The 22,791-nt window shown below is 45.5% G+C and overlaps 1 protein-coding gene across 2 annotated transcripts; it reads left to right on the top strand.

Annotated features, from left to right (window-relative positions):
• The first annotated feature begins 11,975 nt into the window (after nt 1–11,975).
• Nucleotides 11,976–22,277, top strand: SERPINB1 (serpin family B member 1). Of its 2 annotated transcripts, XM_032250096.1 has the most exons (8): nt 11,976–12,204; nt 13,348–13,523; nt 15,511–15,648; nt 16,191–16,308; nt 17,927–18,069; nt 18,154–18,321; nt 20,981–21,433; nt 21,747–22,277. In XM_032250096.1, exons 2-7 carry the CDS (start codon nt 13,356–13,358, stop codon nt 21,383–21,385), a joined length of 1,140 nt encoding a protein of 379 aa, XP_032105987.1. In that variant the 5' UTR covers nt 11,976–12,204; nt 13,348–13,355; the 3' UTR covers nt 21,386–21,433; nt 21,747–22,277. The 2 variants fall into 2 exon arrangements, with proteins under 2 accessions (XP_032105987.1, XP_032105986.1); XM_032250095.1 differs by lacking the exon at nt 21,747–22,277 and having other exon boundaries at nt 20,981–21,458.
• The last annotated feature ends 514 nt before the right edge of the window (nt 22,278–22,791 follow it).

Raw genomic sequence — 22,791 nt, forward strand, 5'->3', positions numbered from 1 at the left:
TCTTGACCTCGTGATCCACCCGCCTCGGCCTCCCACAGTGCTGGGATTACAGGCTTGAGCCACTGCGCCCGGCAAAACTTGAAAATTCTTGAGCTGCAGCTCCCTTCTGACTTGCGGCTTTCATTCCAATACACACCTCTCTACTAGGCACAGGTGACATATGGGAGCTTGTGTCAGGACACGTGGGGGTCCTGCACAAGGTCCAGACCTTGAGGTGCCAGGCAGCAGAGCCTGTGGCTGGGAGTGGGGTTACATGGGGTTTAACCTGGGTCTCATAAAGGGCCTCAAAGTTAAACAGTTGAAATTATTTCCTAGTGATCTTACTATATATAGACTCGCAGAAACAGACACACTGAAAAGATAGACAGAAATTAATAATAAAAGTGAAGCTCACGTTCCATGAAAGAAATGCCATAAGAATGTTTTCTAGGCCAGGCGCAGTGGCTCACGCCTGTAATCCCAGCACTTTGGGAGGCCGAGGCGGGTGGATCATGAGGTCAAGGGATCGAGACCATCCTGGCCAACATGGTGAAACGCTGTCTTTACTAAAAATACAAAAAACAAATAAATAAATAAATTAGCTGGGCGTGGTGGCACGTGCCTGTAGTCCCAGCTACTCAGGAGGCTGAGGCAGGAGAATTGCTTGAACCCGGGAGGCGGAGGGTGCAGTTGAGCCAAGGTGGCACCACTGCACTCCAGCCTGGTGCCTGGTGATATGGAGTGAGACTCTGTCTCAAAAAAAAAAAAAAGAATGTTTTCTAAATCCTATGTTTAACTTCAGAATAGCACAATTAGATTGTATTGCAATTTTGAAAGATCACTCGTTAAATACAAAACTTTAAAACATACCACAAGGCTTGGTACTTCATATATTTATTAAACAAGGAGACTCAGAAAATCACAGTGGTCTGGGCCCATGTGAACCTCTGAAACCCTCCCACCAGGAGAGAGGACTCGGAGGCTATGGTCCTAGGTGGGAAAGGGAGAGCAGTGCAGGCTTTGGTGCTGACCTAATGCTGGGGACTTAGGGCTCTCTCCTCTTTTCTTCTAGGTGGAAAATGAGCTTCTGTATGAAGAGGTCAGCGATAGGACAAAACCAGGTGTGATGGATAGCAAAGATGTGGAGCTCTCTTTTCTTGATTCAAGTTAGAAGAAAACTGCAGTGTGGGGACTGCTCTCAGCTATTTGGGAATTACTGATACCCTTGACTAAGCCAAGACAGACTTTTCCAGATTATCACCCAAGAGATAGAGCCTCCCCTGTCCAAGTTTTTGCACTAGTCCTTCATGGAGGTCAGCAAGGAAGGCACAAAGGCAGCCTCGGCGGTCACAGTGTCAGAACGCGCAAGCCCCATAAAGGTTGAATGCAGGCCAGCCACCCCTTTCTGTTCTCCAGCATGGTAGGACAGAGAGCACTCTGTTCTGTGGATGATTTTCCTCTCCACAAGCCAATCTCTCGGGCCGCTTTGCTGTATTCTACTGTCACCTGTCACAACGTGTATGCAGTGACCTCAGCCAGCAGCTGGGAAAACCCCCTACCCCCACCCCTAACAAAGGAGCTCATTTGAAATCCTGAGATCAGAGCTTACAGACCTGTGCACTCGCGCTTTATAGGCTGTGACTTTCAAACAGCTTCGGGAAACTTTAGGATGCTCTGGTGTACGTGGAAATTACAGCAGGGTAGAATGTTCATTTGGATTTAGAAAGAAAATGATTATTTTATATTTGGCTGCTCCCAAACTGTCCCTAAACTTCCTCTCCAGTGGGTGCCCCTCCACTGCCCCGACGTCTCACATTTACACTCGCAATTTGACCCCAGCAAAGTCCTCCAGGGGTCAAACCACACATTGCCTCATCTCTATAGTGACGACTTCCTGTCCTCTGCTCTGTGGGTAAAGGCTCAGATAAAGATGCCTCTGTCGTTCAGCTCTCACTGGAAACATTTTGAAAGCAGAAGGAATGGAGACAGATGATGTCGGAAAATAAAAGCGATGCTCGGTTCGGAAACTTTTGAGAATGTCCTTCCCTAAGAGAGAGCAGTAAAAGTGCACAGTACTTCCCGGCTTGCGGGTTCATATGGCCGGACTGCGCTGCTTCTCACGGGAGAAGTCCTCGCTCCTGCAGACACTTCCCTGCCTGCCAGCCTGGGCTTCGCTGCAATCACCGCATGGTGCATTCCCAAGAGGGAAGTGCTTGACTAGACTTCTGCTTGGGTTTGACTATCGGTTCTGGTTTCCTTTACGGCACAGGGTCTTCTCTTTAAGGCTCAAACACCCCCTAACACAAAGTAAGGGACAACGGAACTTTAAAGCATTTGGAGACCCAAGCACAATAGGCTGTAGGTCATGAGGAGAAATCACAAAGGCAATTTTACCTGGAGGAGGGAGCAGCTGAACTTCTGTAGAGTAAGGTTCAGACTCACTTTCATAACTGAATAGGAAATGTTCTAAATTTTTGGGAAATGCCGAAATGTTTATCGTTGGCATTCCACAGACACTTTTCAAAGTTCTGTAATGTTAGTTTCCTGTGTGCTCATTCCCAAGGCTACTAAGCAACCTCAGTAATTAGTCTGATTGAGAAATGGAACCGAAACTGTGGGGGACTCAGGGCTTTCACCTCCCATGACAGGAAAACTAGGCAAGAAATACTGTCTCCTCAAGTTGTGATTAGATAGTATTTCTTGCCTGGTTTCCCTATCACAGAGTCCTGGTATGGATTCTGCTATGTGTCCCTTGATGAAATGTGACAGTAGCAATGAAACAATTAAGAAAATGGATGTTGGGTGGTGGAGCAGGTTGTCGCTGCTGGAGTTGCAGAGGCACGGTGGGGAAAATTGAGAAACATACCCCAGGTCATCCCAGCCTCAGCACTCATTAGTCATGTTGATGGCATGCACCCTGGATATGACACAATGAGATGGCACTTTATCTCTGTGGCCTTTCCCCAAAAAACCCATAACCCCTGTCTAACTATGAGAAAAATATAAGACAATGGTGCAGGGTGGTGTTTCAGGAGACGGTCAGGGAAAGGGGAGGGGGCCCCAGGAGAGGGTCAGGCAGGGGAAGGGGAGGGGGGTTCCAGGAGAGAATCAGGGAGAGGAGAGGGGACTCCAGGAGGGGGCTTCAGGAGAGGGCCAGGGAGGGGACTTTAGGAGAGGATCAGGGAGAGGGGAGGAGCATCTAGAAGGGAGTTTCAGGAGAGGGTTAAGGAAAGGGGAGAGGGCTCCAGGAGAAGGCCAGGGGAAGGGGCAGGGCTTCAGGAATGGGTCTGAGGGCACCCGGGTAGGAGACACCTTAAAATCCCGTCTCAGTCAGCAATGACTCCTCATAAGCCCACCACGGGCTTAAATATCAGAGACATGGTCAGCACCGCCCCGTGTGAACTTGCTTCATACAGAGGGTCAGCACCGCCCGGTGTCAACATGCTTTATACAGAGGGTCAGCACAGCACCATGTGAACACGCCTCATACAGAGGGTCAGCACCGCCTGGTGTCAACACGCTTTATCCAGAGGGTCAGCAAAAAAATCAGCTGGGTGTGGTGGAGGGTGCCTGTAATCTCAGCTACTCAGGAGGCTGAAGCACAAGAATTGCTTGAGTCTGGGAGGTGGAGGTTGCAATGAGGAGATTGCACCATTGCACTCCTGCCTGGGCAACAAGAACGAAACTCCATCTCAAAAAAATAAAATAAAATAAAATAAATACGTATTTGGTCTTAGTTCCTGGTTCCTGGCACAGAGCTCCAAAAATTCCTGGAATTTCCTGAGTGATAAGAGTGTCTGCTTATTTGTAAAGAGCTCTTTCTGACCATGCCTGAGCTTATGCCAATGAGGCACCTCAAAGTGGGCCTACAGAGAGCTTCAAGGGAGGGGCTGACCATGCCAGAGAGATCACGATCAAGTTCTTATTTAGAGGGCTAGAACGTTCAGCCCCACCCCACCTCCGCAGAGAGGAGAGGGGTTGGGCACTGACTTCATTCCTGCTTACGTGGCTAAATTTTATTTCTCTCTCTCTCTCTCTCTCTCTCTCTCTCTCTCAATCTTTAAATGAGTTTAGAGACCCAGCACAGTGGTTTACACACGTCTGTAATCCTAGTGCTTTGGGAGAATGAAGTGGGAGAATCACGTGAGCCCAGGAGTCTGAAACCAGCCCAGGCAACACAGCAAGACAGTCTCTTAAAAAAAAAAAAAAAAAAAAAAAAATTAACCAGGCACAGTGGTGTGTACACCTGTAGTCCCAGCTACTCAGGAGGCTGAGGCAGAAGGATCACTTGAGCACAGGAGGTCCAGGCTGGAGTGAGCTATGATGGCACAGCCTGGGTGACAGAGAAAGACCCAGTCTGGAAAAAAAAAAAAAGGGTTAAAATTTTAACGTTCATAGTTTAGCTAAAACTTACTGAAATTCTAAATAGCCTTGAAATTCATAATATCATGAACAGGCCAGGCGCAGTGGCTCATGCCTGTAATCCCAGCACTTTGGGAGGCTGAGGTGGGTGGATTATCTGAGGTCAGGAGTTCAAGACTAGCTTGGGCAACATGGCAAAACCCTGTCTCTACTAAAAAATACAAAAAATTGCCCAGGTACTGTGGCTGATGCCTGCAATCCCAGCACTTTGGGAGGCCGAGGTGGGTGGATCGCGAGGTCAGGAGTTCAAGAACAGCCTGGCCAAGGTAGTGAAACCCATCTCTACTAAAAATACAAAAATTAGCTGGGCAAGGTGGCAGGCACCTGTAACCCCAGCTATTTGGGAGGCTGAGGCAGGAGAATTGCTTGAACCCAGGTGGTGGAATTGCAGTGAGCCGAGATCGCACCACTGTACTCTAGCCTGACTTCGTCTCAAAACAAACAAACAAACAAACAAACACAACAACAAAATTAGCCAGCAGTGGTGGTATGCCCTGTAATCCCAGCTACTCTGGAGGCTGAGGCAGGAGAATCATTTGAACCTGCGAGGCGGAGGTTGCAGTGAGCTGAGATCACGTTACTGCATTTCAGCCTGGCCAACAGAGGGAGACTTGGTCTCAAAAAACTAAAATAAAAATTAAAGAACTATTAAAAACATACACTGAGGAGAGAGTGCTCAAAGAAACAAAAGGGCTTACATATTCTGCTCTGTTTTCCTCTAAAGAAAATGTCAGAAGAGACAGGGAAAGTGTCCCAAAGGCTGTCCCTCTGGCAAGTCCCCAGGTCAACACTTGGGGTGGGAGCTGGGAGCTCTGGTGTGGAGCTCAGGTGGGAGCTATCTCCTCCAATGCAGTCGTTACACAGAGTCCTACATTGAGGGTCCCAGGTGCATATATATATATTGGAGACGGAGTCTCACTCTGTTGCCCAGGCTGGAGTGCAGGGGCATGATCTCAGCTCACTGCAGCCTCTGCTTCCTGGGTTTAAGCAATTCTCTTGTCTCAGCCTCGAGAGTAGCTGGGATTACAGGCATGCACTACAACTCTCAGCTAACTTTTTGTAGTTTTAGTAGAGACAGGGGTCTCACCATGTTGGCCAGCCTGGTCTCGAACTCTTGACCTCAGATGATACGCCTGCCTCAACCTCCCTAAGTGCTGGGATTACAAGTGTGAGCCACCGTGCCCGGCCCCAGGTATTTTTATTTTTTATTTTATTTATTTATTTATTTATTTATTTATTTATTTATTTATTTATTTTGAGATGGAGTCTTGCTCTGTCACCAGGCTGGAGTGCAGTGGCGCAATCTCGTCTCACTGCAACCCCTGCCTCTTGGGTTCAAGCGATTCTTCCGCCTCAGCCTTCCAAGTAGCTGGGACCACAGCGCGCACCCAGCTAATTTTTGTATTTTTTTTTTTTTTAGTAGAAACGATGTTAGCCAGGATGGTCTTGATCTCTTGACCTCGTGATCCGCCCGCCTTGGCATCCCAAAGTGCTGGGATTACAGGCGTGAGCCACTGCTCCCGGCCCCCAGGTACTTTTAAAAAGCAGACACGGCTGGGCACGGGGTGGCTCACGCCTGTAGTCCTAGCACTTTGGGAGGCCGAGGTGGGTGGATCACCTGAGGTCAGGAGTTCAAGACCAGCTTGGCCATCATGGTGAAAACCCATCTTTTTCTAAAGAAAAGCAAAGCAGACATTTTGCCTCTGCTTTGCCCCTGGCACCTGTCCAGAGTGCTGGGCTGTTGCTGGGTTCCTTACAAAAACGTAGCCCAAGTTGCTGATTTCATAGACAATTTAGAATTAAGAACAACATTTAGAACTTTGATGTTAACTCATTCACTCTTTGGTCCAAAGTAGAAATTTCCTCTTCACTATCCCTGAGTAGATTATCAAGTTGGCTTCAGTGGCAAAAACGAGCATCGCATTTCCATAAAGGGCTTCCCGTTTGTGTATGAGAAAGTTCCTGACATCGCACTGCTTCTGTCACGTCCATCATCAGTCAGCAGAGCCATGCAGGAGCCTGCTGTCCATGACATGGTGCTCCATGGGACAGCACCTACACCTTTGGAAGGTTGACTAGGTGTCCCCTACCCAGGTGGTGCTGGAACAAACATTCTGGTCTGTCTTGTTGGATACCAGCCCCAACCCTATTCGTGGGTGCCCTTAGTCTTGGCGGTGACGAGGGACTGAGAAAAGGAAATAAAGACAAAGACCCAAGAGTAGAATTTTACAGCTAGAAAGAGGCAATAGCAGGGGACTAAGAGCTGAAAGAAAATGAGCCTTCTAAGGTGAGACACTGAAAAGAAGCCTCTGAAACGAGGGAGAAAGAAGGACGCAAGGTCAGAGGAAGTCCCCAGTGGACCGCTTAGATGGATATTCGCAAGATAAAATTAAATTAGAGACATTGTAGCTACCCCAGTAAGGAGGACCAACCTTGACTGAAGAAAAATTACACGCTATCCTGGCATTTATGTTCTCAGAAGCCGATGATTTGCGTTTTATAAATGATGCAATTGTGCCCTCTGGAGGATAAAGCTATGTTGCACAGCTGAAATTTTAACGTGGTTCCATTATTTGGCAGAAAATAAAAGGACTAAAAGAAAGCCTGGCCAGATGCAGTGGCTTGCGGGTAATCCCCTCACCTTGGGAGGCCGAGGTGGGCTGACTGCTTGAGGTCAGGAGTTTGAGACCAGCTTGGCCAACATGGTGAAACCCTCTCTTTACTAAAAATACAAAAAATTAGCTGGGTGTGGTGGTGCATGTCTGTAGTTCTAACAACTCAGGAGGCTGAGGCAGGAGAATCGCTTCAACCTACAAGGCAGAGGTTGCAGTGAGCAGAGCCGAGATCGTGCTATCACACTCAAAAAAAAAAAAACAAACCCTGAGAGGTTATTTGGTTATTTTATTCATTTTTGTCACTTCGATCATGTAAGCTGCCTAACATAGGAAAATGTAAATTATTTTAGACTTTCCTCAAAATGTCTTGTTATCTGTAACCACAGCCCAGGGGCCAAAATTATTCATGGTCATGAAATTAGCCTCACCCAAAATTCTCAGCCCATTATAAGAAAGCATTATCTGTAGAACGATTTTGTGTTATTTTTCTAGCTTATAAGTTACTAATTCATTTTTTAATGGTTTTCTTTTTCTTTTTTTTTTTTTTTTGAGACGGAGTTTCGCTCTTGTTACCCAGGCTGGAGTGCAATGGCGCAATCTCGGCTCACCGCAACCTCCACCTCCCGGGTTCAGGCAATTCTCCTGCCTCAGCCTCCCGAGTAGCTGGGACTACAGGCATGCGCCACCATGCCCAGCTAATGTTTTGTATTTTTAGTAGAGACGGGGTTTCACCATGTTGACCAGGATGGTCTTGATCTCTTGACCTCGTGATCCACCCGCCTCGGCCTCCCAAAGTGCTGGGATTACAGGCTTGAGCCACCGCGCCCGGCCTGTTTTTTTTTCTTTGAGACAGGTTCTCACTTTGTCACCCAGGCTGGAGTGCAGTGGTGCCATCATAGCTCACTGCAGCCTCACCCAAGTCTTGGGCTCAAGCAATCCTCTCACTTCAGCCTCCCACGTCGCTGGGACCACAGGTGTGCACCACCACACCCAGCTAATTTTTAAATTCTCTTAGAGATGGGGTCTCCCTATGTTGCCCAGGCTGGAAAAACTATTTATTAAGAGCAAGCTTAACAGTTATTTTCAGATTTCTCTTTTACTATAGCAAATACACACTATGGCACACAAAAATGGCTTTTTTAGTTTAAAATGTTTTGAATTGTTGAACTGCTAGTGGATTACTATGAATTTTATGTTTTGAGGAATTGATAATCTAAAATAAAACACATTACTCAGGGAGCACAACATGGAAATAATTTACCCAGAAGAATTATATTTAACATATTTATAATACACTGTTGTGAGGCTTTTAATTTCACCATGGTGCAAGTTTATTAAAAGTGTCACTATTCACTTAATAGCAGTTTTTTAAACTGAACAAGAAAACATGCTAATTCCAAATGACTTTTGAAGGTGAAGAAAGCATCTCAAGATGCTTCTGAGAGTTCTAGGTGATCAGGAGCAACTTATCTGAAGAGCCAGAAAAGTCTAAAAGTCTACTTTCAGGAGCTGGGGGCAGGAGGAATAATTCAGAAATAATTCAAGGTGGAGGAGAACAAGGAAAATCTCATAGGACATCAACATTTCTCCATGTTATTGTCAGAAGAGATGGGCTAGGAAGACTCGGGGGGCAGTAATGTGGAGGTGTCCACATGTTTCTCCTAGACAAGAGGGTAAGGACAAGGCCAGCTTCTCAAGAAGAGCTCCTGTCTTGGCCTTTTCCTGCTGCTTTATCAAAACACCTTGTAAACAATAGACACGTATTTCTCACAGTTCTGGAGGTTGGGAAGTCCAAGGCTGGGAAGTTCAAGATCTGCAGGTGCAGATCCAGTGTCTGATGAGGGCATCTTCTTGCTGTGTTCTCACTGGTGGGAAAGGCAGAAGAGACAAATGCTGTGTCCTCACGTGGCAGAAGAGATGTTATGGGCTGAATGTGTCTCTCCAAAATTCATATGTTGAAGCTTTATCACCAATGTGAAAGTATTAAGAGGTAGAGCCTTAATAAGTGATAAGTGATGAGGGCAGAACCCTCATGGGGGGGATTAGGGCCCTTGAAGGAGTGCATTTATCCCTTTCCATCCCTCCCACCACCACGTGAAGATGCAATATTTTCCCCTTTAGATGCACCATTTTGGAAACAGAGAGCAGCCCACACCAGACGCCAAGTATGTTGGTGCCTTATTCTTGGACTCCCAGCCTCCAGAACTGTGAGCAATAAATTTCTGTTTTTAATACATTGCCCAATCACAGGTATTTCTGTATAGCAGCACAAATGGATTATGACAGAAATTGATACTGAGAAGTGGGATGTTGCTATAACTAATACCTAAATATGTGGAAAGAGTTTTGAAACTGATTAATAGGTAGAGGCTGGAAGAAGTTGGAGATGCATGCTGGAAAAAGCCTAGATAGACATGAACAGAGCATTAAGGGCAGTTCTGGTGAAGCTCAGAAGACTAGGACTGCCTGCAGGGAGAACCTAAATCTTCTTAGAGATTAAATAAGTGGTCAGAATCAGAATGCAGTTAGAGTTATAAAGACAGTTTTGATGAGATCTTAAAAGGAAACTGGAGGAAAGGTCATCCTTGTTACACAGTGGCAATGAACTTGGCTGAACTGTGTGTCTGTGTCCTAGTGTTTTCTGAATGGCAGAATTTAAAGGTAATAAACTAGGATATTTGGTGGAGGAAATCTCTGAGTAAAGTGTTGAGAGTGCAACATGGCTTCTCTTGACCCCTTATAGTACAATATGGGCAGAGAGAATGGATTAAAGACAGAATTTATAATCGAGGAAAGCACAGCTTAAAGGTTTAGAAAATTCTTTCCAAATCTTTGGCCATGTAAAGAATGAAAAGGCATGCTTGGGAGAGAACACCAAGAGTGTGGCCAGGCTCACACTTGATAATGAGATGAGTATGGATAGAAGGAAGCCAGATGCTATTTATCAAGACAATGGAAGAATGAACCCAAAGGCATTTCAGAGGTTGCTGGTGCTGGATTCCCATCACTATCCCAGGGTGCCAGGACCCTGAGGGCAGCATGGTTTTAAGGGAGGACTCAGGACACCATGGAACCTTGGGGCTTGCTGCCCAGGGCTGCCTCAAATCTCTGCCCACCCGCCCCCTGCATTCTGGTGCAGCACTCTTTGGCTACCACTCTAGGTGTGGCTTATGCAGGCCCTTGTCAGGATACCCTTCCTGTGAGCCTTGGCAGTGTCCATGTGATGTTAACTCTGCAGGTGCACAGAATGCATGAACTGTGGAGACATAGCCACCTCCACCTAGATTTTGAAGGACGTCTTGGGGAACCTGGGGGTCCAGGCAGAGAATTGTCACTGAGGTGAGGCTGCTGCAGAAAGCCCCCACTAGGGCAATGTTTAGTGGAGCAATGGCACTGGGGCCACTGGAAAGAGCCCCAACTAGGGTAATAGCTAGTGGAGCTCTGGAAACAGGGCTGTCCCTGAGAACCCAGAACTGTACAGCCACCAGCATGCAAGTCCCTCTGTGAGAGCCTAAACTTCAACCTGTCAGAACTGCTGCAATGTTTACACCTGGCAAATCCATGGGACTGGGCCCCCTGGACCCTAGAGGACCCAATCCCCACCTGATGTGCTTGAAATGGGGGACACAGCCTCAAAGAAAATTATTCTGAAGCCCCAAGATTTAATGTTGTTTGCCTTGTTGCATTTTTGGACTTCCTTGGGATCAGATGCTCCTTTCTTCTTGCCTGTCCTTCCCTTTTGGAATAGGAATGTCCTTCCTATGCCTGTCTGGCCACTGTATTTGGAAGGCATGTAACCTGTTTGATTTCATAGGCTCATGGCTGGAGGGGATTTTCAGTTAGGATGAATTGTACCTTGAATCTTATGCCTTTCTAATTTAGAAGATATTTAGATGAGACTTTGGACTTACATTTTATTTTATTTTATTTTATTTTATTTTTAAAGATGGGGTTTCACCATGATGGCCAGGCTGGTCTTGAACTGCTGACCTCAGGTGATCCACTCATCTGGGCCTCCCAAAGTGCTAGGATTACAGGCGTGAGCCACCGCGCCCTGCCAGGACTTACATTTTAAAGTTGATGCTGGAACTTTGTGGGCCATTGGGATAGAATGCATGCATTTGTATGTGAGTAGGGCATACATTTGGAGGGCTGGGGCAGAATGCTATGCTTTGAATGTCTGTGTTCCCTCCAAAATTCATGCTGAAACAATCTTCAATGCAATACTAAGAGGTGGTGCCTTTAGGAGGCGATTAGATCATGAGAGCACCTCCCTCAGACGTGCGATTGGCCCTTTATTTTTATTTGTTTATTTATTTATTTATTTTTTGAGACGGAGTTTCGCTCTTGTTACCCAGGCTGGAGTGCAATGGCGCGATCTCGGCTCACCGCAACCTCCGCCTCCTGGGTTCAGGCAATTCTCCTGCCTCAGCCTCCTGAGTAGCTGGGATTACAGGCACGCGCCACCATGCCCAGCTAATTTTTTGTAGTTTTAGTAGAGACGGGGTTTCACCATGTTGACCAGGATGGTCTCGATCTCTTGACCTCGTGATCCACCCGCCTCGGCCTCCCAAAGTGCTGGGATTACAGGCTTGAGCCACCGCGCCCGGCACGATTGGCGCTTTAAAAAAGCCTTCACATGGGATTCGGCCCCTTTTGCCCTTCCGCTTTCCACCATTGAGGATGTAGCAGCAAGCTGTGATCTTGGAAGCAGAGAGCAGGTGTTTGGAATTGGGTCTGTTATATCTGATCCTGGAGGCCCCTCTTTTTCCCTATCTATGCAAGATCCCCACATTTGCTTCCTCCCTTCAAAGGAAGCTCCCAGTATAGATGGGACTCAGAGAAAGTCGTTTGCCCTCCAAGAGGTGACACACTGTCTTCTCAGTCTTTCACACCTTTGTAAGAAATAGCTTTTCAGGTCTTTGCCGGAGATTCCGGGAAAGGCTTAGAACTGAGACAGGCGCCAATTCTCTGAGGAGGGCGCTGCTGGGAAGCCACGCTCACTTCTGCCTCCACTTAGGCAACCCCAGGAGCTCTGACTCCTGGGCAGTCACAGGGAAGGGCCGCTGCCCCGCCCGCGGCCGCGGCCTGCGTGACACTTCCGCACGGTATAAGGGCAGCGGCCCTGAGCGCTTCCTCCCAGACCTCGCACCCAGCTCGGAGCCCGCAGCGTGCCTCGGCGCATCGGGTAAGGCCGGGACTGGAGGGACCAGGGCCCCTCGCTCAGCTTCCAGCCCAGCACCCCCCACCTCCTAGGCTGAGGCCAGTCTGCCCCACAGCTCCGCCTGCGCCCCCTGTGCGCACCCCCATCCCCTACCCGCGCTCGGTCTGAGATAGGCCCCTCGGATCCTCGCCCTTGCCGAGGCGCAGGCCGGGCCAGCCAGCGAGGGAGGGAGGGAGGACGACAGATGCAGGCGGAAGTCAGGACTGAAACCTGAGATCCGAATGTTGTTCTTTGTCCCTGAATTCCCGGCTTCCCAGAGCTGTTTGTGAGTTTCCAGGCAGCCCAGGGCCAAGCTGCTTCTCCTTTCTGCAGCTGCAGGGAGGGAGAGGAGGAACCCCTCGCGATTCTAGAGACGACTTAACAGCAAGGAGAAGTCAGCTTTGTACTTACGTGCCGAGCAGCCAGCACAGTTCTTCTTTGCCTGTCCTTGGGGAAATAAGGGCTCTGAGAATGGAGATCACGATGGGCTGGTGGGTGGAGGACGGGGATGCTGCACCGCCACACCCCGGCACATCCTGCGCCGGCTCTGAGACTTTGGGCACTGGACCTCTTACGCCTTTTGAACCTCAAAAATGAGGAATAATTATGTGATTATAATAATTACAGCGATACCCCTGCTGGAGTTCTAATGCGTAGTTAGCTAGCTATGAGTCTCTGATAGAACGCTCTTAGTTCAGGTGAAGGTAGGCAATAGATTCATTGCCCAGTGAATCAGAGACTTGAATCAAAGGCTCAGAAGCAGGTGCACTCCCAGATGTAGGTTGGAAGGACCCACGGCTGGGTGGCTATGCCAAGGCTGGGGTGGCTGGGGTTGGCCCCACCCTACCCCCCAGACTCACCTGTCTGCAAGGTCAGAGCCCTATAGGGCACCCTGGGTCCTGATCCCCTTTAACTGCTGAATCCTTGGCCAGCATGATCCCACATCTGTGGGCCTGGGAAAGTGTTCTTGCCCCGCTGGAATAAAAAAGTGGGGAGAAAGTACAAGATCCAGGGCATCACAGGGTGGCTGGCACAAGATGAGGAAGCTTCTGGGGAAATAGTGCTGCCCGATCAGCTCGGATGAGCAGCGGGAACCAGGCACCATGGGGTTCCTGTCATGTGTTACAGCTTTCACCATGGAGCAGCTGAGCTCAGCAAACACCCGCTTCGCCTTGGACCTGTTCCTGGCCTTGAGTGAGAACAATCCGGCTGGAAATGTCTTCATCTCTCCCTTTAGCATTTCATCTGCGATGGCCATGGTCTTTCTGGGGACCAGAGGTAACACGGCGGCGCAGCTGTCCAAGGTCAGCAGAAACAAGCAAAAAGGGTCGCTTTCCTGCTGTCTCCCTATGAATGGACAGTCTGTATGGAAAGGTTGTGCCGTTGAGCTCTTAAACAGCATCTTTTCAAAACTGTATTTCTGTGTTCAACAACTGTACATTATGAGATCAGACTTTCCAAAAAGTGCCATTTGTAGGTAGGCTTTCATTCATCATCAGGTTTTTCCTAAGGACCTATCACATGCCAGGAACTGTTTTTTGTGTTCCTGAGGAGACAGCAGTGAGCAAAGCTGACAAAAATCCCTTCAGGGCGAGGCTTCTGCTCCAGTGGATGACTCTGACAGCTATCCTGAAAGCCATACCAGGTCCTCCTGGGCCAGCAGCTTCCAGTTTTCGCTTTGCATATGATGATTTGCAACTCATAAATACTGCCTGTTACATAATGCTACTTTCAATTATAATGAGAGCAGTGAGACATAGGGAATGCACTATAATGGAGATAGGGGCATTGCTTTTTTGCAGGGAAGAAAGCGACCCTGTAGTTCTATAGTCCCAGGGCTCTGTGCATGGCTTAGTGGGCTGCGGCATAGCAAGCCCTGCAGGGGAGGTGAGGGGGAGACCCAACAGCTTCGGGAGCAGGACCCAGCCCCTGGCGATGTGACAGGTCACTCTCATGCCCAGCCTTCCTTCTTGTCCTTAATGGAGGGGACTTCTGTGCTTGGTACTCTTCAATTCTGAGAACAGAACTCTAGCTGTCTCTCAAAGCTCAGCAGAAAGGAGAGCTAACAGTGGAGGTTCTTCTAACATACCTGCCGCAAATTATACTGCACCTGCTCCTTGGCAAGGTGCAGCCCCGGATTCAGGTTTAAGGGGCTGCGAAGCTTCTCTTACTCATCGCTTTAGATATGAAAGCATTTTAAAGATTTTTAAAAAAATTTGTTAAAGAAACTTCTATTACTAATTGTTAGTTCCTTCTTGCAGGGTTATATCAGTTCCTAGCTTGAGACTTTTCAGGGACTTTAAAAACCTCAGCAACGAATAGTTTTAAGGACTCCCCCCACCCTGCATTTCCATTAAAGCAGATGGATCATAGGCACAGTGGAAAGATTCCATATCCCAGTGAGTAATGTGGACTTTGTACTCTACATAGTTTTGTTCTTTGTGTATTAATAATAAAAGAACCAGCCTAGGCCTCATAAAACCACAAAGGGCCTCTTGATTTGTAACTGATATATGAGGAATTAAACTTTTGCCAGAATGTTAAGTTTAAGGAAGTTATTTTTATTTTTTTATTTTTTTTTTTTTTGAGACAGAGTTTCACTCACGTTACCCAGGCTGGAGTGCAATGGCACGATCTCGGCACACCGCAACCTCCGCCCCCTGGGTTCAGGCAATTCTCCTGCCTCAGCCTCCTGAGTAGCTGGGATTACAGGCACGCGCCACCATGCCCAGCTAATTTTTTGTATTTTTAGTAGAGACAGGGTTTCACCATGTTGACCAGGATGGTCTCGATCTCTTGACCTTGTGATCCACCCACCTCGGCCTCCCAAAGTGCTGGGATTACAGGCTTGAGCCACCGCGCCCGGCCTGGAAGTTATTTTAAAATAAATGAGTTAATGTTTAATAGGGTAATAAAATTTAAAAAACCTTAGTCTGTAATATGTTTGTGGTTCTGAATAGAGGATGAATCCTATTTTTACTGCTTATTTCTGAGAACTTTCAGTAAAACTGTATTTGATACAGAAAACAAGCATGAACATACCATTTATGATTTTCTTTGGAAAAAGGCAGATTACGTAAATATATAGTGTATTAACCACTCACATTTGAGGAACTGCAAGTGTAACAAAAGTGATGTGAAAGCAATGGCAAATTAATAAATATTGGGTTGGGGATCATCAATAATTAGTAATAGAAACACACTAATTTAATTTGAAAGAAGGAAACACCAAGGAACCATTTTATGGTGTCAAAGTAAATGGTTGTGGAAAGAATGTTTTCTTTATTTTAGACTTTTCATTTCAACACGGTTGAGGAGATTCATTCAAGATTTCAGAGCCTGAATGCTGATATCAACAAACGTGGCGCATCCTATATTCTGAAACTTGCTAATAGATTGTACGGAGAGAAAACTTACAATTTCCTCCCTGTAAGTACTTTGCCCTTCACATTCTAAAACCCCCCTACACAGTGCAGATACTTTCCAGCACAATCAAGTCATGGAAGTCACTTTTAATATTTGTAAATTTTCAGAAAAACAATACAGAAGGCAAACATGGCAGAAACAATACGGAAGGCAACAGGACAGAATGCAAACAGCCAGAATGCAAACTTTAATTGACATGGTGGTTTGTGTATTACAGTCTTTTCAGTGAAAAGTTAGCTCCTGGAGGTTTTACTGAAGCAGGAGTACAATCAGTATTTGTGAAATCTTAGTCCAAGGTCAGAAAAGAGTGGTAATTTTTATATAACACCAACAGGATAAGGGTTAGACTTACCATGACTGAAATGTACATGTTAAAATGGCTAAGACAGTAAATTTAATGTTAAATGTTTTCTGCTACTATGAGAAAAACTGTAAGAGTTGAAACTGTAGCCTTTTAGGACAATTTCTGTTGCTTTTCAGGATTTTAGAAAACAATTTCTATAGGTAGGAGGAGTTGCTTCTATTTTCTCCTTTTTTTAAAATAGGAGTTCTTGGCTTCAACTGAGAAAACATATGGTGCCGTCCTGACCAGTGTGGATTTTCAGCACGCCCCTGAAGATGCAAGGAAGACCATAAACCAGTGGGTGAAGGGACAGACAGAAGGTGAGAGCCTGGGCAGAATGGAATCATTATGCACAGGTCATTCCTTTCCTCAGTCTGCCTTCCCCACCTGCAATTCTTCCCTCCCCAGCTCCCACAGTCCTGGCACACATGGCGGTTACAGTCAGAGGATGCTCGGGGTGCATGAACTCTGCGCCGCCCATTGCTGGACAGCTCTCAAATGTTAGTAGCTCACCGGAGTGGAAACTTAAACATGATTTAACTCAAGCAGCTAAATTCTTTGTTCTCATCAGCCCTCCAAAACTGCATGTTAAAGTTCAAGCCGACATTGGCAGGCACGGTGGCTCATGCCTGTAATCCCAGCACTTTGGGACACCAAGGCAGGGGGATCATTTGAGGTCAGGAGTTCAAGACCAGCTTGGCTAACATGATGAAATCCTGTCTCTACTAAAAATACAAAAAAATTAGCCGGGTGTGGTAGCACACACCTGTGATCACAGCTACTCAGGAGGCTGAGGCAGGAGGATCGCTTGAACCCGGGAAGCGGAAGTTACAGTGAGCCAAGATCGCACCACTGCACTTCAGCCTGGGCGACAGAGTAAGACTTGGTCTTAAAAAAAAATTAAGTAAGTAAGTAAGTAAGTAAAGTTAAGACCAACACTGAAGATAGCAAAAAAGAAATTAAAATTTTGAGGAGAATCCGGCCTGCCAAAAATTATCTAATACACATAAGGAAAGAAATATCCTGGAATTTCATGGAAATACCTGAAATCAATATTCACCAACTGCTGTGGTCATAAATTTTTTGCCAAGATCTTGTCCAGTAAAAAAAGGTGTGGTAGGTGTGGACTGACTTGCTCTTTAGGGTGCAATTTATTTCTTTACCACATCTCTTTTCTTATGTAGTCCTGTTATCAGTCAACCCACTCCAGAAGGCCTGTCTGCCATTATGGGAATTATTCCTGGCCATACTTGTGGTCACCAAGGTGACCTTTGTTTCCATGGAGTAGCTGTTCTGCTGTTTCTTTGGTTGGTTTGTTTGGTTTTGGTTTTTGTTTTTAAGAGACAGAGTCTTGCTTGTCGCCCAGGCTGGAGTACAGTGGTGCGATCGTGGCTCATTGCAGCCTTGACCGCCTGGGCTCATGGGATCTTCTCACCTCCGCCTCCCAAAGTGCTGGGATTGCAGTTGTGTGCCACCATGCTTGGTCTTGTTCTGCCTTTGGGATATTGTTTAAATCTTTTTTGTGAGAGTAGGCATCTGCTCAGCGATTTGAAGAAGTCATTTACCGATGACTAAAGACATTTTTTTCATCAAGAATTGTTTTTCTAAAAATGAATGGTGTTACAAAATGAGGCTCATTGATTATCATACGGTCCAGAAAAGGAGAGTTTTCCTGTCTTTGGTCTTTCAGCACATTTGACTTGTTTAAATTTTGGAGTCCTTTGTGGGTAGTTTGTGTGTCACCCTGGTCTGCCTCACAGGTTGTTATGTTTAAAGTGAAGACATGCTACTAGGTAGGGCTTTCCTAACTTAATATGTTGTTAAATGAAGGTTAAGTAGAAAGTGTATATTTGTATTACATTTCCATCCTAATATATTGTCAGCTCAAATTTGGAATTCCAATTTGGATTTTTTCTAAAGCTAACTTGATTTTTTTAGGGAAGATTCCGGAACTGTTGGCTTCAGGTGTGGTTGACAACATGACTAAACTTGTGCTAGTAAATGCCATCTATTTCAAGGGAAACTGGCAGGAGAAATTCCTAAAAGAGGCCACGACGGATGCCCCGTTCAGATTGAATAAGGTGAGGTGAGGTAACTGTACAGAATCATACATTGCTCTAAAAGAGTGCAGAGAGTAATTTCAGTGTTTTTTTTCAACTGTTCAGAAAGACACAAAAACTGTGAAAATGATGTATCAGAAGAACAAATTTCCATTTGGCTACATTGAGGACCTTAAGTGCCGTGTGCTGGAACTGCCTTACCAAGGCAAGGAGCTCAGCATGGTCATCCTGCTGCCGGATGACACTGACGATGAGTCCATGGGCCTGAAGAAGGTATGGCTGCTGGCCTTGATGCTTTGTGGTTCCTCCTGTGTGTATGTGTCGTATGGTAGGTAGGTGCTCATTAAATGTTCACTGATGGCCAGGCGTAGTGGCTCATGCCTGTAATCCCGGCACTTTGGGAGGCTGAGGTGGGTGGATCACGAGATCAAGAGATTGAGACCATCCTGGTGAAACCCCGTCTCTACTAAAAATACAAAAAATTAGCTGGGCGTGGTGGCGCGTGCCTGTAATCCCAGCTACTCAGGAGGCTGAGGCAGGAGAATTGCCTGAACCCAGGAGGCGGAGGTTGCGGTGAGCCGAGATCGCTCCATTGCACTCCAGCCTGGGTAGCAAGAGCGAAACTCTGTCTCAAAAAAAAAAAAAAAAAAAGTGTTCACCGATGGTTCATTTTCCAATAGTTTGCTATTCCTTTGTAAATGTAGCCCATCAACACTTACTATACCAAAGCTCAGAGTTAATTTTTTTTTTTTTTTAAATTTATAGACACAAGATCTCACTATGTTGTCTAGGCTGGTCTTGACCTCCTGGCTTCCAGCAATTCTCCTGCCTCAGCCTCCTGAGTAGCTGGGACTATAGGTGTGAGCCACTGTGCCTGGCTAACATTTCATTTTTCAGGAAAGATGGGCAGCTACTTTCAGTGGACGCATGTGATGGGGTCATCTAAAGATCTATACTAAATATAATACTGGTTAGTAGCAGCCCATGGAAAGGCTCTTGAATTAACTTTAGAGGAAATTACAGTAAGATGAGGATTGTTTTACTAAGGAAAAAGATTGAAACATCCCAACAGTGCAGCATATAGCTTCATCATGTACTATAAAATTCTATTATTACACTGTTCATTCTCATCACAGTTCATATAGATAGTGAATTAAATTTCCAATGGTTACAAGACAGAAAAAGCCTCATGTGACACATTAGGCCTATTTATTAATATGAAATTTGTATGAGGTTTCCATTATGTGTATTTTTTTTTTTTTTTTTTTTTTGAGATAGGGTCTCACTCTGTCTTTCAGGCTGGAGTGCACTGGTGATCATTTAAATTTTTTGTAGAGACAGGGTCTCACTATGTTGCCCAAGCTGTCTGTTATATGTAATTTAAAGGCTATTACATTTCTTGCCAGGGCTAGAAGTAAGCAAAACTGTGAAGATTAAAGTTTTTCTTTAGGGACCCTGGCCTGCTCTGTGCTCTGTCTCTCCTCCCCAACTAAACTTGGTATCAGGAAGGAAGTCTAATAATAATCATTTGCACCTAAAGTGCAATTAAAAAAATACATATATATATATAAATAATACTGGTCTCACCGGGCGTGGTGGCTCACGCCTGTAATCCAAGCACTTTGGAGGCCAAGGCGGGCGGATCACCTGAGGTTGGGAGTTCAAGACCAGCCTGACCAACATGGTGAAACCCCATCTTTATAAAAAATAAAAATAAAAATAAATAATAATACTGGTCTTAAATAATAAAAATTTTGCTTTTTATTTCTAAAAAAAAAATCATTTGCATGTACAGACTTTTAATACATTGTATAAAAATCAATGTGGTCTTTCTTTCAGTTGTATTTTTGCATTAGTTTTTTTTTTTTTTTTTTTTTTTCTGATTGTAAAGTGAAAATCTCTAGCCTCATAAAAGGAATTGTCAGCACGACTGGAACAAGTAGTGATGGTTCCGTTCCAGCCCAATAGCTATAACAATAGTAATGATAATAGCTGACATTTATATAGCACTATGCGCCAAGCACTTTATGTATATCATTTCATTTAATGCTCTCAACATTCTATAAGGTAGATGTAAGTATTGTCCACATCATAATTTCAGATGAGGACCTAGGCCCAGTGCATAATCTGCCTTTGTAATTTTTACCTAGGAGCTGAAGTTATTAGATATTACTTCAGCTCCAGTGAGGTTCACAGATTACCACAGATTCAGTGGGATTCAGACTAAATAGAAGAAATATTTTAAATTTCTTCTAGCACTACTCAACCAATGAAGAGTAATAGCAGCTGTCATGGCCTATCACAGTAATCCATTGTGGTAGGGGTTTAGTAAGCCTTGGATGAATGGATGGATAAATGGGTGGATGGATGGGTAGATAGGTGGTTGGATAAATGGGTGGATGGATGATGGATAGGTGGATAGATGGCTGGATGGGTGGATAGGTGAATGGGTGGATGGGTATATGGGTGGCTGTGTGGCTGGGTAGCTGGGTGGGTGGGTGGATGGATGGATGGATGAGTGGATGAATGGGTGGATGGATGATGGATAGGTGGATAGATGGCTGGATGGGTGGATAGGTGAATGGGTGGATGGATATATGGGTGGCTGGGTAGCTGGGTGGATCGATGGATGGATGGATGAGTGGATGAATGGATGAATGGGTGGATGGATGGTGGGTGGGTGAGTGGATGATGGACCCAATGTACAAAGTCCCTGTACTTGAACCTTTGATGACTTGGAACACTAGCTCTACCCTATTTCGTCAATTGTCAGGAATAAATAAAATTCTCCAAATGGAATCTGTTTTGGCACAAAACATGAAGGAAAATAACTAGCAACTGATATTATATGTCTATTCATTTAAATATTGCCTTATTGTCTTACTTATGTAAAATTGATATCACTTCTTCTTTTGCCTCATTTTAATTACAGGTTGAGGAACAGTTGACTTTGGAAAAGCTGCGTGAGTGGACCAAACCTGAGAATCTCAGTTCCATTGAAGTTAATGTCAACTTGCCCAGGTTCAAACTGGAAGAGAGTTACACCCTCAACTCTGACCTGGCCCGCCTGGGTGTGCAGGATCTCTTTGACAGTAGCAAGGCTGATCTGTCTGGCATGTCAGGAGCCAGAGATATTTTTATATCAAAAATTGTCCATAAGTCCTTTGTGGAAGTGAATGAAGAAGGAACAGAGGCAGCAGCTGCCACAGCAGGCATCGCCACTTACTGCATGTTGATGCCAGAGGAAAATTTCACAGCCGACCATCCATTTTTTTTCTTTATTCGGCACAATTCCTCAGGTAGCATCCTGTTCTTGGGCAGATTTTCTTCCCCTTAGAAGAAAGAGACTATAGTAATACAACATCAAGCTTAAAGCTTTATTACCGGAGTTTTTTTTTTTTTTTTTTTTTGAGACGGAGTTTTGCTATTGTTGCCCAGACTGGAGTGCAATGGTGCGATCTCGGCTCACCGCAACCTCCGCCTCCTGGGTTCAAGCAATTCTCCTGCCTCAGCCTCCCGAGTAGCTGGGACTACAGGCACGCACCATCATGCCCAGCTAATTTTTGTATTTTTAGTAGAGACGAGGTTTCACCTTGTTGACCAGGATGGTCTCGATCTCTTGACCTCGTGATCCACCCGCCTCGGCCTCCCAAAGTGCTGGGATTATAGGCGTGAGCCACCGCGCCCGGCCTATTACTGGAGTTTTTAATGGTGCCAATGTTCTTACATCTTTACCAATAAAACCACTATCCAGAAACAAATCTTTCAATTTCTTTGTAAGTTCTGCTCTGTTGGGTGTTTACACATGAATTTTGGCATGGGTAAGTAGTTTTCTCTTTTCACATTGAAAAAATCCAGTGGTTGCTTTTGAATACATCGAGTGAAAAAGAAAAAAGAATACAGAAGATGTGTAGATTCTTGACCATGTAGTAATCTATAAAATTGCTGTATCTTCCTGATAGCCATGGGAAAACGTGATAAAGTGGTCATGCATTTTGAAATTAGAATTTTGGAAGCTGCAAAATAGACAGACACTCTGACTATTGAAGGGGTGATTAAAAACAGGTATCAGCTGAAATACAAGAGAGCACCCCAATTGAGATCCTAGATTATGAAGACAAACTTGTCTTGCCTGATGTTTCTGTTTCTTGTTCTGCAGGATTAGTATTCTGTTACAGCCCTCTAGTTTTTAGACTCTTCAATTAAAGGGCCAACAGTTATAACCTGCATTACCTTTTTTGTTCTTCTTTATGTATAATATATAGTTCATGTGGGACTGCATGGAGTCAAGAAGTGGGTGTCTTAGGATAAAAGATGCCAAGAATCTACAAAAATAACCACGTAGTAGGGTAAATGCTGAACAAAGGTTTTACACTTAGCTACCTTCTTATGTGTTTTCTTTTTTTCCTTTTTTGAGACAGAGTCTTGCTCTGTTGCCCAGGCTGGAGTGCAGTGGCACAATCTCGGCTCACTGCAACCTCTGCCTCGTGGGTTCAAGCAATTCTCCTGCCTCAGCCTCCCAAGTAGCTGGGATTACAGGTGTGTACCACCAAAGCCGGCTAAATTTTGCATTTTTAGTAGAGATGGGGTTTTGCCATTTTGGCCCGGGTGGTCCTGAACTCCTGATCTCAGGTGATCTCTGCCCACCTCAGCCTTCTCATGTGTTTTCTGATTGAGACTCTTGACTTCCTTCATTCACACAGGTTGTTATGGCAATAAGATGGCATTGTGCGAGGCTGTGTG

This window comes from Sapajus apella, unplaced genomic scaffold (assembly GCF_009761245.1).
Source record: "Sapajus apella isolate SASKATOON/1434 unplaced genomic scaffold, GSC_monkey_1.0 scaffold70, whole genome shotgun sequence".
Taxonomy (NCBI): Eukaryota; Metazoa; Chordata; class Mammalia; order Primates; family Cebidae; genus Sapajus; species Sapajus apella.

Coding starts and splice junctions, on each gene's coding strand:
- SERPINB1 (XM_032250096.1), top strand. CDS start 13,356: ATGGAGCAGCTGAGCTCAGCAAACACCCGCTTCGCCTTGGACCTGTTC. Junction 13,524..15,510: donor CGGCGGCGCAGCTGTCCAAG/GTCAGCAGAAAC, acceptor TCTTTATTTTAG/ACTTTTCATTTCAACACGGT. Junction 15,649..16,190: donor AAACTTACAATTTCCTCCCT/GTAAGTACTTTG, acceptor TTTTTAAAATAG/GAGTTCTTGGCTTCAACTGA.